The sequence below is a fragment of the Carcharhinus amblyrhynchos genome, chromosome 12 (assembly GCF_965287045.1).
Source record: "Carcharhinus amblyrhynchos chromosome 12, sCarAmb.v2.hapA, whole genome shotgun sequence".
Lineage (NCBI taxonomy): Eukaryota > Metazoa > Chordata > Chondrichthyes > Carcharhiniformes > Carcharhinidae > Carcharhinus > Carcharhinus amblyrhynchos.
In genome coordinates, this window is record NC_137335.1 from 71,647,003 (window position 1) to 71,661,138 (window position 14,136).

The 14,136-nt window shown below is 43.0% G+C and overlaps 1 protein-coding gene across 3 annotated transcripts in view; it reads left to right on the forward strand.

Moving 5' to 3' along the window:
• Positions 1-14,136, forward strand: part of LOC145351076 (alpha-actinin-2-like) — a 97,656-nt gene that overhangs the window by 60,531 nt on the left and 22,989 nt on the right. For all 3 annotated transcript variants that reach the window (XM_080200684.1, XM_080200682.1, XM_080200683.1), the window contains exons 10-12: positions 2,002-2,232; positions 6,178-6,325; positions 8,943-9,093. In XM_080200684.1, the coding sequence (XP_080056810.1) occupies positions 2,002-2,232; positions 6,178-6,325; positions 8,943-9,093 (530 nt within the window). The remainder of the gene's footprint in view (positions 1-2,001; positions 2,233-6,177; positions 6,326-8,942; positions 9,094-14,136) is intronic.

Sequence of the window (14,136 nt, forward strand, 5' to 3'; positions counted from 1 at the left end):
CAGACAAGACTGTGTGAATTTATCCCTTCCCCTATACCACTTTATTCAAGTTGAGTTCAGATTGATGCATTGCTAACTGAAGCTGAGAAAGAAATGGCAGAGAAAGAATGGTGAGCTTTATAATCAAAGCCTTAAGTGTACGTGGGGAAAATAACTGGATGCAACTTTGACCCTTGTGATGATTTGGATGCTCATCTCAGCTGCGTTCTGTTGAAAGACAACAAAATTACAAGGTGGCACGGTGCAACAATGGTTAGCACTGCTGTCTCACAGTGCCAGGGACCTGGGTTCGATTCCCAGCTTGGGTCAATATCTCCACGTGTCTGCATGTGTTCCCTCCCACTGTCCAAAGACATGCTGGGTAGGTACATTGACTCGAACAGACGGTGGAGTGTGGTGACTTGAGGAATTTCACAGTAACTTCATCTTTCTGTCAACTTCTTTGTATCCTTCAGTTAAATTAAAGCTCATTCTCAGAACGTTTTAATTAGGAAACAAAGGTCACAAGATATCATATCCATAACCAATTTTGCTTGGGTAAGAATCCAGATTTAGGACATGGAAGCATTGAAGTTTATTGTTTAAACTACATGGCCCAGAAATTCCTCAATCTCAACAGAACTCACCAATGAATGGCAGCAACACAATAGCACTAGGTCCCCACTGTTTCCAGATTTTTGTAAAGGACAGGAAATGTCCATCTGTTATTTACTCGGCAATTAATATTGAGAGTGTGATTGGGGTCCAAGTTGAAAGTGAACATTATCTACATCAGGGGTTCCAACGTCCTGCCTCTAGTCAGATACTTAACTGAAGCTGATACTTAACTGAAAGTGAGATGATATATATCACTCTCCAGATGAGTGAAGGTGGCCTCATTAGTTTGGGAGTGTAGTCCTGATGAGAGAGAGGTTGAGTATTCTATTAATCTGAGATCTATGATTAATGCTTCTCAGAACAAATCTAGCAGAAAACAGGACAATTATGTCAGCAATCAGCCCAATGACTGCGCAGATTGAATAGTTGGGGAATAAGTGGGTATTCTCTTCTGATGACACATAAGAAGAGCCATGAATTCTTGATGAGACCTTGTTTTTAAATGATGACTTTAAAACTCATTTTAGCCGAAATACTGTGGAAACGTGGTGGCGGAACATCAGGTGTTCATTTTTGGAGTTGCCAAGTTGATTGCTGTAAATTGAAAAAGGCTTCTTCAGTATGATTAATATTAAGTAACAAATATACCTTAACATTGAACAAATCTGTACCAGACTCAGTGCAATTTTTTAATGGCGATTTAAAATAAATGGCCTAGTGTCTGCATCAAAGAATCAATCAGTGTGTGAAACAACCAGAAAGAGAAAAAAAAACATAAAGCTACAGGAGAAGGATGGGTAATGGGGCTCGCTTAGTAGTTCTTACAGAATGCCAGCATGGATATGATGGGCCAAATGGCCTCCTGCTGCTGTAACCATTCTACAGTTCTGTAAGTCCTCAGAACTCTTAAGAATTCATACGACCAGGAATAATAGTATACAATCTAGTGTGTACCGGTACCACGGCCTTTCTCTTTTGGGGACAGAATTGTAGCAGGAGAAAAAAGCTTAGCATCTGTGCCAGAAAATTAATGTATGATTTTAATTTTCCAGATTGTAGTCTGGCGAAGGAACAGTTTGGTTTAAAACGTTTAATAATTTATTGAGTTGCGCTACCTGTTTGCTTGCACATCTGTAGGTATAGTTTCCTCTAGTTGCTATTGGGAACAGAAGAGCCTATGAGATCTTATGGCCTTGCTGAGTCAAGATCGTAAAATCTGGCCCGAGGCCAATGGAGATTTCTGAGGTGGTAAGATTTCGGCTTATGTCTACAAAATGGAAAAATTCCTGTTTACATTGGAAATAAATCAACCCTTGGTATCAGGGCGGTGGAGGGCAAAGGTGTAAGTTTAGATAAAAGCACTTGAATATCTGGTGAGTAAACTTGGATTTCTGTCTGGGTTAGCTGCTGCAATGGATTCAGAGGACCATCCCCTGGTTGGAAAACCGATCACCCGAGAAGACCATGCAAGCCATGCAACAGAAATTGGAGGATTTCCGAGACTACCGCCGTTTACACAAACCTCCCAAAATCCATGAGAAGTGTCAGCTGGAAATCAACTTCAACACTTTGCAGACCAAACTGAGGATCAGCAACAGGCCGGCCTTCATGCCCTCCGAGGGGAAAATGGTTTCAGTAAGTTGACTAAAATTCTTGTGGTAAATATTTAGCCTCAGTTGGTACCATAGAATTTCAATTTGCCTGCCTGATGTAAAATTAATTTCAATAATAAACTACTATATAGAAACAACCGATTTTCAGTGTTAGCCAACATCAACATCACAGGTACAAGAAATTGGTGAAAATTTGAAGTTGGACATTGTTGGTAGCTGTCTGCATTTGCACAGCAGATAACAAAGTAATGCTCTGTTCGTTGCTAAAGTTATTTTTGTTTAGCATGTGCTGTAATCACTGAGCCAGACAATAGCTTCTGCAGTGGCTAAGTAAAGCCCTCCGAACCCTCTGATGAATTTGGCCAGGAGCAGTCTTCAGTGCTGTCAGCCATTGATTGGGATGGACTACAGCTGCAGTCTGGGTTCCCTGCAAGGCCCCGCTTGTGCCAATTTGCTGCACAAAGACCTTGGTCAATGTGGAAATGGTAGAGGAGTGCCCAGTGTTGGAGTGGCTGGTTGAAACCAGGTGGCCAGGCTGTGGGATCTGCAATGAGGAAGTGGTTTTTAATGTTTCCTGCTGCCACAGGGCTTCCACTGTCACCCCTTGGCCTGGTGGTCTTAGCAATACAGGCTGGCATGACAGAAGGCGAGCAGCAGGTGGATTGGTAAAGTCCATGTGTAGCGGTAGGCCTGAGTTGATGTACGCCTTCTCAAAGAGCTTCGTTGTTGCAATCTTCATTATGTGAGGGGACAGGATGTTCTGCAGGACTGGAAGCCAAGGGAGTTGAGTTGATCCATGATGGTACATACACCCTGTAGTACTGAACTAAATATCTACAAGACGGGCGTGAGATGAGTTATGCCATACTAGTGAACAATGCTCTGCAATCGAGTAGACAATGAAAAGAGCTGAGGTCCTTAAGATTTGAGAATCTGCAGCCCATGAAGAGCGAGCACTTTTACTGAGGTGGTTGCTTCAAGTTTTGATCTTTGCTGCTGTCTTGCTCAGATTTTTTTTGTATGTCAATGTTTAGCAAGGGTATGACCAAGGTAAACAGGATGTTGTTCATGATTCAATCTCTTGTCATTGTTGGAGATGAAGTGATCCCTCTAGGTGCTAGTATTGTGGAGGAAGAATATACTTGAGATTATTTTGGTGCTGCTGGGCTCAAGGTGCCATGTCTTACAGTATTTGGCCAGTTTTGGAACATTGTTGTTTAGTGTAGTGTCTAGATTAGAAAATGTCCAAGCCTGAGAAGCATAGCAGATATCATCAGCAAAGTTGAACTCCCCAGACAGCGTTGGAAGCAGATTGTTGATATAGAGATTGAAAAGGATTTGGGGCTAGATCAGGTCTCCAGGGGAGCTGTTGGACTCTTTGCTGCAGGTGCTTGTCTCATCACCCAAGTGCACTCTGAACCGTCTGTCTCGGAGTAATAGTTTGATGGCATCAGTAACCCATGAAGGGAGATTTTGACAAGGAATCCAGAGTGCCAGACCATTTTGTCCACTGCATTGAGATTGAGAGAGATAATTCCTGTTTTGAGGTTATTTTCAAAGCCATTTTCAGTAAATGTGAATGGGGAAGGATCTGGTCAAATGTGCTTCGCCCTTGCTGAAAGCCAGCTTTTTCCACTTACAAGATTTTCTCCAGCTCTGGCTCAGTCCACTGTTATTAACTAAAGTTAATGAAGCTCCATCACAGTAAGACTCAGCAAATCACCCAATAACACCCATTTGGTGTAAGTGAAATGTCTTGCCTGCAACAGTAGTGGACTCGCCAACATTAAGAGCATTTAAATGGTCATTGGATAAACATATGGATGATATTGGAATAGTGTTGGTTAGATGGGCTTTAGGTTGGTTTCACAAGTCGGCACAACATCGAGGGCCAAAGGGTCTGTAATGCGCTGTTATGTTCTATGTTCAAGTACGGGCCTCATCTCCCAAAAGGTTGGATGACATCATAATGAAGAACATTTTGCCTGACATGTTAGAACAAACAGGATCAAAGCACTGCATATTTTCTTTTAATCCAGTTTGCACTCTCTTGGAATGTAGGTCACATTCTACAAATTATAAAGTCACGCTTAATCATGTTTCTTTGGTAAACATTCCTAAAAATGATACTGGAATCTCTGCAATAACCAACCTCGAGTTAAATCTGAATTAAATAGCTATACTCGTTTCAAATTATTAATATATGTAAAATGACAAATGGGAATGAATAAATATTAAATATTTATACAGTGAAAACTAAGTTGATCATTTATCCTCTTCTTTTGTCATTCTTCACTTCCCTCTGCGATTGCTATTAATGTCTATAACAAGGCAATGTCACCATAGCTCATAATTTCATTAACAGTTTATTGGACCATATTTCATAGGAACAAAAGTAGGCCACTCGGCCCATCGAGTCTGCTCCGCCATTCGATCATATTGATTTTGCCCTAATAATAGATAGAACATAGAACATTACAGCGCAGAACAGGCCCTTCGGCCCACGATGTTGCGCCGACCAGTTACAAAAACAATGACCCACTAGCCTATACCAATCCCTTTTCGTCCATAAACCTATCCAGAGATCTCTTAAACGCCCCCAAACTAGACGCATTTACAACTGCAGCAGGCAGGGCATTCCAATCCCTCACCACCCGCTGGGTAAAGAACCTACCCCTGACATCCGTCCTGTAGCTACCCCCCCTTAATTTAAAGCCATGCCCCCTCGTGCTAGCTTTCTCCATCCGAGGAAAAAGGCTATCACTATCCACCCTATCTAAACCTCTAATCATCTTATATGTTTCAATAAGATCCCCTCTTAGCCGCCTTCTTTCCAACGAAAACAACCCTAGATCCCTCAGTCTCTCCTCATAGGACCTCCCCACCATACCAGGCAACATCCTAGTAAACCTCCTCTGCACCCTCTCCAACGCCTCCACATCCTTCTTGTAATGCGGGGACCAGAACTGCACACAGTACTCCAAGTGCGGCCGCACTAGAGTAGTGTACAGTTGCAACATTACACTGCGACTCCTAAATTCAATCCCCCTACCAATAAACGCCAAGACACCGTACGCCTTCTTGACAACCTTATCTACTTGATTCCCAACTTTCAGGGATCTATGTACACACACACCTAGATCCCTCTGTTCATCTACACTATTCAAAGTCCTCCCGTTAGCCCTATACTCAACACATCTGTTGCTCCTACCAAAGTGAATTACCTCACACTTCTCCGCATTAAATTCCATCTGCCACCTCTCGGCCCAGCTCTGCAACCTATCTAAGTCTCCCTGCAGACTATGACACCCTTCCTCACAATCTACCACACCTCCAACTTTGGTGTCATCAGCAAATTTACTAATCCACCCAACTATACCCTCATCCAGATCATTAATAAAAATTACAAACAACAGTGGCCCCAAAACAGATCCCTGAGGCACACCACTCGTAACTGCACTCCATGATGAATATTTACCATCCACCACCACCCTCTGTCTCCTATCTGATAGCCAATTCCTGATCCAACTTCCTAGATTACCCACAATCCCATACATCTGCATTTGACAGAGAAATTGACAGAGAAAGACATTTTTCTCAGTGTGGATTAAAATGTGATGTGAATCACATGGATTAAAACAATACCACATCAGTAAATCACTAATGAAATTGAGAGTATTAACAGTACTAAAGAGGTAAGGGTAAGGGATGAAAAGATGAGGATTAAAAGATTTGTCCTAATCTGTTTTAATAATAAAATACTGAACTTCCTAGCACTGGAGAATCAGCAGATTTGGATGGGAGGAGGGAGTTCAGCAAGTTCTCTTCTGTTCCTCCGATCCATTCAAGGTTGTCTTAACAGATGCCTGGGAATGATTTTGTACTTGTGATCATAGTTGATTTGTGATGTAGAGGATCACCTAAGACGATATTATAAAAAGATCCATTCCTTCTCATTTTCTTCCAGGACATTGCAGGTGCTTGGCAGCGCCTTGAGCAGGCAGAAAAGGGATACGAAGAGTGGCTTCTGAGTGAAATAAGGAGGTTGGAACGTTTGGATCACTTAGCCGAGAAATTCAGACAGAAAGCTTTGACTTATGAAACGTGGTCACATGGTAAGGTACCAGATGAATATTAGTGCTGTGATAATTCAGGTCAAAAACTCAAGTGTTTATGAAGCTCACCTAGATCATAGGTTTTGCATTTTGAATTTGGCTAGGATAGGCATGGTATGATTCAGGTATGATTCAAATGAGCCACTAGGGAGCTTTTATCAAGCAAGGTTTATTTAAGAATACAATTACGAATTTATAGAAAGAAAATTAGCAATAACTTTTATCAATTACGAACAAAAAAAAAAGTATAATCCTTAATAAATATATCTAAAATGTTCCAATCAAACACAGCTTTGCATAGACAACACCCTTTGCACAGGTTTAACACAGCAAAGGTGAAGACATGCCTGATACTGGAATTGAGCCCTTTGGTTGGAGAATTGAAACCCTGACTTCTCAGCCCTGTATCTTCTAAGAACACTCTGGATACACAAATAACAATTTGAAGTCAGAACAGCTTCCCAGGATACCAAGGAATGACTCTGGTCAAGCCACCAACAGCTGATTTTCAACTCCAGAAAGACAAGAAGCCTTGCTTTCAGCTATCCAGCAGAGTTTCCAAAACCCAGGGAGAGAACAAAACACTTCTCTTCAGCTTGATGTCCCTTCCAAACTAAAACTACTGCCAGCCAAACAGAAAATGAAGTCTTAAATTCATTAGGAAAGAAAAACTGTCCCAAACACGTGACTGACAATGCAGGGAAGCCGAGGCTATGAGAGGTGCAGAGAACATGATTTAAAAAAAAACATTTCTTAAAAACACTGCGATGTTAGTGTACCTTTATGTATTTCCATATTATTAAGTCTTATGTTGGTCCCAGCATCACTGCTGATGTTAAACATGGATACCAGAAGTTTTTAACTACAAATTTTGTTTTCTGAAGATTGTTTCCTGATCAGTAGTCATATCCAAATAGATCGTTCCTGAAGAAAGAACAGTTTACAAGGTCATTCTGCTCTCCATTCTGTGGCCCAGCCTGTGTTCCATTCATCCCATAGTCCTCCAGTGTGCATCCAAACACTGGTGCATGTCCAGCTGCCCAACACTGTGTGAAAGAAAGGGTCACTTGCATTTATATCGCACTTCACACATGCACATTTTTCCCTTTTGAGGAATAGCGGGGGAAGCAGTGGAAGGATTCTCAAGCAGATTATCTGCTTGTTGAATCACGTTTTCAACACTCCTTCCATGGTCAACAAGTCATGATGTTGGATTTGAACTTGGAGCTTATGGTCCAGAGCTAGGGACACTAAAATCTCAGGATGCTCCCATTGCTTTACAGCTGGTGAATTACTTTTGAAGGATAGCCATTATTACAATATAGGGAAATGCAGCAGCCAATTTGTACACAGCAAGGTCTCACAGCCAACAATGAGGTGATGTTGGTTGAGGCTAGGGGAGAACTGTCCTGCTCTCCAGCAAGTGTCTTTCAGTCTTTTTGTCCACATTAGCAGCTGTTGTGTGTTTGCAGTGACTTTCCCGACACCCAGCCCACCCCCAACTCAACTCAACATTCCCATTTTAAGCAATGCTTTGAATCAAACCAGTTGCCATTCTCACACTGATGCTTTGTGTGATCGATGTAACATGAGATACACCAGTGTGTGTATATCATTGTATGTAAAATCACGTAAAATTTATGATGTGCTATTAACAAGCAGTGGCTGAAATATAATAACTATATAAAAAAGGAAATCCAATAAATCTCTTGGTACAAAGAAGATTAAGGAGCAAAATGGTAGAGGTGTACAAGATTATGTCTGCCATCAGGCAAGTTAAGGCATCCCATTAATTGATGGTAAAGGACCAAGGGACACATTTAAAGTTTTAGGCAAAAACAACAGGAATATGAATTTTTTTTACACAGGGATTGATAATGACCTGAAACGCACTGTCTACAAGTGTGGCAGAAGCAGAGACAATGAAAGATTTGAAAAAGAAATTGGATGGGAACTTGAGGGAAGTAAACTTTCAGGGTTTTGGGGATAAAGCAAGGGAATGGGACTGATTAGATTCTGTTACAGTGTGGGTTTGATCGGCTGAATGGTGGCACAGTGGTTAGCACTGCTAACAGCACCAAGGATCTTGTTCAATTCTGGCCTCAGGTGACTCTGTGGATTTTGCACGTTATCCCTGTGTCTGCATGGGTTTTCTCCGGATGTTCTGGTTTCCTCCCACACTCCAAAGATGTGCAGGTTAGGTTGATTGGCCATGCTAACTTGTCCCCTAATATCCCAGTAGGGTGAATACATGGAGTTACGGGGGTAGTGCCCAGGCAAGATGCTCGGGCACAGAGTCAGTGCAGACTCGATGGCCGATATTTTACTACCTCGCTCAGGCAAGGCTCGTAAAATCCCACCCGAGGCCAATGGAAAATTCCGTTCAGCGATCAGAGCCAGCCCCAATTATGGGGCGGGCACGGCAGTAAAATTCCACCTGATAGGTCCCATTTCCTCCTTCTGCACTGTAGGATTCTATGTGCTCTTAAAAACAAAAGCAAAAAAAATAAAAATAACCCTGTTTTGACATCACTTTTTTCAAGGAATTTTGAATTGTAAGTTTGAAATGCTGGGGCTCATAGTGTACCTGACTAATGCAGGTTCTTGGTTTCCCTAGGGAAGGATTACATGTTGATGCAAAAAGATTATGAATCTGCCTCTTTGACTGAGGTGCGGGCTTTACTGAGAAAGCATGAGGCATTTGAGAGTGACTTGGCTGCACACCAGGACCGAGTGGAGCAAATTGCTGCCATCGCACAGGAGTTGAAGTATGTTCCATTTCCAGGCTGACAGCTGGTGACATTTCACTGATAACAGGCTTCCAAACAATCACACACTGTGCAGGAATTCCAAAGGATAACATCAAACAGTTGGAGTCAAAAAAGAGATTAAAACGTTAGGGTTTTTTTTATTGCCATTGTTTCACGATAAGGATTTTCCTCCAAATGAAACAAATGAATCCCTCATAAAGTAATTATTAAGGCAACAATGTCACCTTGTTTGAATAGTTTTTTTTCTAGACACAAATAACTCCTCCGAGGCTAGTGTCCCTACACCAAATGTAGATTTATTTACATAGTAAGCAACACTCAGACAGGTACTTTTTTGTACAGATTATAAACCTGGAATGCCGTAACCCTGACACTCCCCATTATGATCTGGTTGAATTGCCTACTTCTGCTCGTAATTCCTATGTTCCTATGTTCCTATGTACACATGTAGGGTTCCCTGGTTAGAAAAGCCATTACTGCCTTAATCTGGAAGCTCATCTCTAAAAGGTCCACGTTGTTGGCCTCGTTAAAATCATTACGGGCGCTCAAAAGTAAAATAACTTTTTCAAAAAAAGTGATTGAAAATTACATTGGTCGAAGCTATGGTAATGGAGTCTGGGAAGGATGAGCTCCATACACGTCACTCAATAACATATGAACGTAAGGACTGGGAGGAGGAGCAGGAGTAGGTCATCTGGCCCCTCGAGCCTGCTCTACCATTCAATAAGATCATGGCTAATCTTCTTGTGGACTCAGCTCCACTTACCTGTTGGCTCACCATAGTCCTTAATTCCTTTACTGTTCAAAAATTTTTATCTATCCTTGCTTTAGAAACGTTCAATGAAGTAGCCACAACTGCTTCACTGGGCAGGGAATTCCACAGATTCACAACCCTTTGGGTGAAGAAGTTCCTCCTCAACTCAGTCCTAAATCTGCTCCCCCTTATTTTGAGGCTATGCCCCCTAGTTCTAGCTTTACCCACCAGTGGAAACAACTTCCCTGCTTCTATCTTATCTATTCCCTTCATAATCTTCTGTGTTTCTATTAGATCTCCCCTCATTCTTCTAGTGTGGAGTGATGCTCTCTGTTCCTCCATGGCCAGTATATTTCTTTTCATGAAATACAACTCAATTGTTCAATCCAGAGCTGAAGGAAAGTGAGAGCCTTGAAGTGGCTCATCAACGGTAAAAGGACAATAGCATAAGCCACTGTGTATATTGTAGCATTAATAGCAATACAAGTGGTTGAATTTCAACACTTTGATCTCAAATTCCTGGCACCAGAAGATCAGAGGAACAGCTGTAACTCAGTTTCTAGTTGTGCTGTAAGTGAGACAACAGTATAACCTGAAGCATTCTCCCGGGAGATGAAGTGTGCGTCTAACTAGAATTGGCAGATGATATTAAAACTACATACATGTCAAGCGGGTCCAAAATGTTTCTTTTCTCGAAAGCTTTTTTGGAGGACGATTAACTTTCTCAAAACAGGATTGAATTTGGGAGGGAGGACAGGCAGCCCTTGTTTGAAGTTAATTTTGTGCTTTGTTCTGTTTGTCAAATGCTGTCTTGTCACAATAGTCCCTTTAGAAATAGCCAAAAAGAAAACGGAGAAAATGCAAATTAGCACCATGTTTTGAGGTAAATTGGCACAATTTTATTTCCGTTTGTACAAATTTAATTAATCTTACTGAGACCTTCGGAATAACCCTCAACTTTTGTAGTCTTTTGTGGCTGGAGATAGTGCACTTGATGAGTTGAAACTTAAAATGAAAAGAATGCTTTGATTATATATTGCCCAGTTGCTCTGGGGTGGAATGTACAGTGTAGGCCGACATCAGCTAAAGGTCCCAACTGATCTTTAAATTCCTTCATTGTAAATAGCATGCTGCATCTCAGATTGTATTCAGTGGGTTCTTTGTTCTACAAAACCAGTATCTATCTAATAACCAAATATTGTTATCTTCTCTGGCAGGGTGAATGCAAGATCAATTTCTTGCCTCTGAATTTGCATGGACAGGCAGAGTCATGGACATGAGACAGATCACATGCCTGTCTGAATTGAAATGTTGGGAAACCCAATTCATAAACTCTTTTCTCTAATCATTGACTCCAACCCTCTCCTTGGCAATCAAAAGAAGCTGAACAAGACTGTTCATAACCTAGGCATCATATTTGACCATGAAATGGTGGGCGGGATTCTCCAGCCATTCATGCCCATGGGACACTCTGTTCCTGCTGCAGTGAATGAAGATTTGGCTGAGGCCAAATTCTCTTGCAGCGATGACAGGACATGGACAACCAGAGAATTCCAGCCAAAGTCTCACAACCAGGCCATCACTGAGAGACTGTCTATTTCCACCTCTGTAGCATCAACCAAAGCAGCCCTTGCCTCAGCTCATTAGCTTCTGACATTCTCATCTTGGCCTTTTGTTACCTCGGGACTTGAATCCCAACACAATCCTGGCCAGTTTCCCATGTTCTACCCTCCATAAATTAATGATCATCCAAAACTCTGCTGCTCATGACCTTATTCACACTAAGTCCCATTCACTCATCACCCCGATGCTCACTGCTCTACATTAGCTCACAGTTTTAATATTTACAACCTTGTTTTCAAACTCTTTCATAGTCTCAATCCTACATACCTCTGCAAGCCTTCCAGCTCTCCAAGGTGGCTGCGCTCCTCTAGTTCAGGACGAGGTGGGCTCGAGGAGGAGTTCTTGGAATGCTGCTGGGATAATTTCCTTGAACAGTGTGTGTTGGAGCCGACGAGGGAGCGAGCTATCTTGGATCTGGTGCTATGTAATGAGGCGGGTAGAAATAGGGACCTTGCGGTGAAGAATCCTCTTGGAGAGAGTGATCATTGTATGGTGGAGTTTCTGTTGCAGATGGAGGAGGAGAAAGTGGGTTCCCAGACATGCGTCCTTTGTTTGAACAGAGGGGAGTACGGTAGGATGAGAGAAGAATTGGCGAATGTGGACTGGGGGAGCGCGTTGGAAGGTAGGTTTGCTGAGGAGCAGTGGAGGATCTTTAAGGAGATCTTTCTTGGTGCTCAGCAGAAATTTATTCCGATGGTCAAAAAGGACCGTAGGAGGAGAGGTAATAAGCCGTGGATAATGAAGGAGGTGAAGGAAAGTGTTAAATTAAAAGCGGAGGAATTTAGAGTAGCTAAGAGCAGTGGGCGAGAAGAGGATTGGGAAAGGTTTAAATGTCAACAAAGATTGACAAAGAAGTTGATAAAGGAGGGTAGGAGAAGCTATGAAGCTGGGCTAGCACTTAATATAAAAAAGGATAGCAAGAGTTTTTATAAATATATAAAAAGGAAGAGGCTGGCTAGGGTGAACGTTGGTCCTTTAGAGGATGAGAAAGGGGACCTAGTGGTAGGGGATGGGGATATGGCTAAGGTCTTGAATAACTTTTTTGTTTCTGTCTTCACAGAGGAGGACGTGAATAATTTGCCGGGTGTTAGCGATGGAAAGGTGGTAGGACTGGAGGGTCTTAATGACATTACTGTTACTAGAGAGGCGGTGCTCGACAGACTGGAGGGGCTGATTGTGGACAAGTCGCCAGGACCGGATGGAATGCACCCAAGGGTTCTGAAAGAAATGGCGGAGGTGATAGTGGATGCCTTGGTGGTTATTTTCCAGACGTCGCTGGATTCCGGGGAAGTGCCGGAAGATTGGAAAACGGCTAATGTTACGCCGTTGTTTAAGTAGGGTGCCAGGCAAAAGGCGGGGAATTATAGGCCTGTTAGTTTAACGTCTGTGGTAGGTAAAATGTTAGAATCTGTCATTAAGGAGGAAATTGCGAGGCATCTTGAAGGGAATTGCTTGATAGGGCAGACGCAACACGGTTTCATTAAAGGGAAGTCGTGTCTGACAAATTTACTGGAGTTCTATGAGGATGTGTCTAGGGCAGTGGATAGAGGAGAGCCGGTGGATGTGGTCTTTCTGGATTTTCAGAAGGCGTTTGACAAGGTACCTCACAAGAGGTTATTGCAGAAGGTCAGGGGACATGGAGTTGGGGGTAGGGTGTTAACGTGGATAGAGGATTGGTTGTCAAATAGGAGGCAGAGAGTGGGGGTCAATGGGTGCTATTCGGATTGGCGGTTGGTGACTAGCGGGGTGCCCCAGGGATCGGTGCTGGGGCCTCAGCTATTTACCATTTATATAGATGATCTGGAGGAGGGAACCGAGTGTAGGGTGTCGAAATTTGCTGATGACACCAAGATTGGTGGAAAGGCAAATTGTGTGGAGGGTGTGGAGAGTCTGCAGAAGGATCTAGATAGGCTGGGCGAATGGGCCAGGGAATGGCAAATGGAATTTAATGTTGGCAAGTGTGAGGTGGTCCACTTTGGTAGGAAGAATGGTAGGAAGGACTATTACTTACGGGGCGAAAAACTGCAGCAGGCGACGGTGCAGAGGGACCTCGGGGTCCTTGTGCATGAGTCGCAAAAACCCAGCTTGCAGGTGCAGCAGGTGGTCAGGAAGGCGAATGGGATGCTGGCCTTCATAGCGAGGGGGATTGAATATAAAAGTAGGGAGGTCTTGCTGCAGCTGTATAGGGCATTGGTGAGGCCGCAGCTGGAGTACTGTGTGCAGTTTTGGGCGCCGCACCTGCGCAAGGATATTTTGGCCCTGGAGGGAGTGCAGAGGAGGTTTACTAGGCTGATACTGGAGTTGAGGGGGTTGAGCTATGAGGAGAGGCTGAATAAACTAGGCTTGTACTCGTTAGAGTTTAGAAGAATGAGGGGAGATCTCATTGAGACGTATAAGATGATGAATGGGATGGATAGGATAGAGGTGGAGAGACTCTTCCCGCTCAAAAAAGACAGTAGGACTAGGGGGCACAGCCTCAAGATAAAGGGGAGGCGGTTTAGAACGGAGTTGAGGAGGAACTTCTTCACTCAAAGGGTGGTGAATCTCTGGAATTCTCTGCCCGTTGAAGTGGTGGAGGCTGCCTCGCTAAATATTTTTAAGAAGCAGGTTGATGGGTTTTTGATAAGAGAGGGGATTAAGGGTTATGGGGAGAGGGCGGGAAA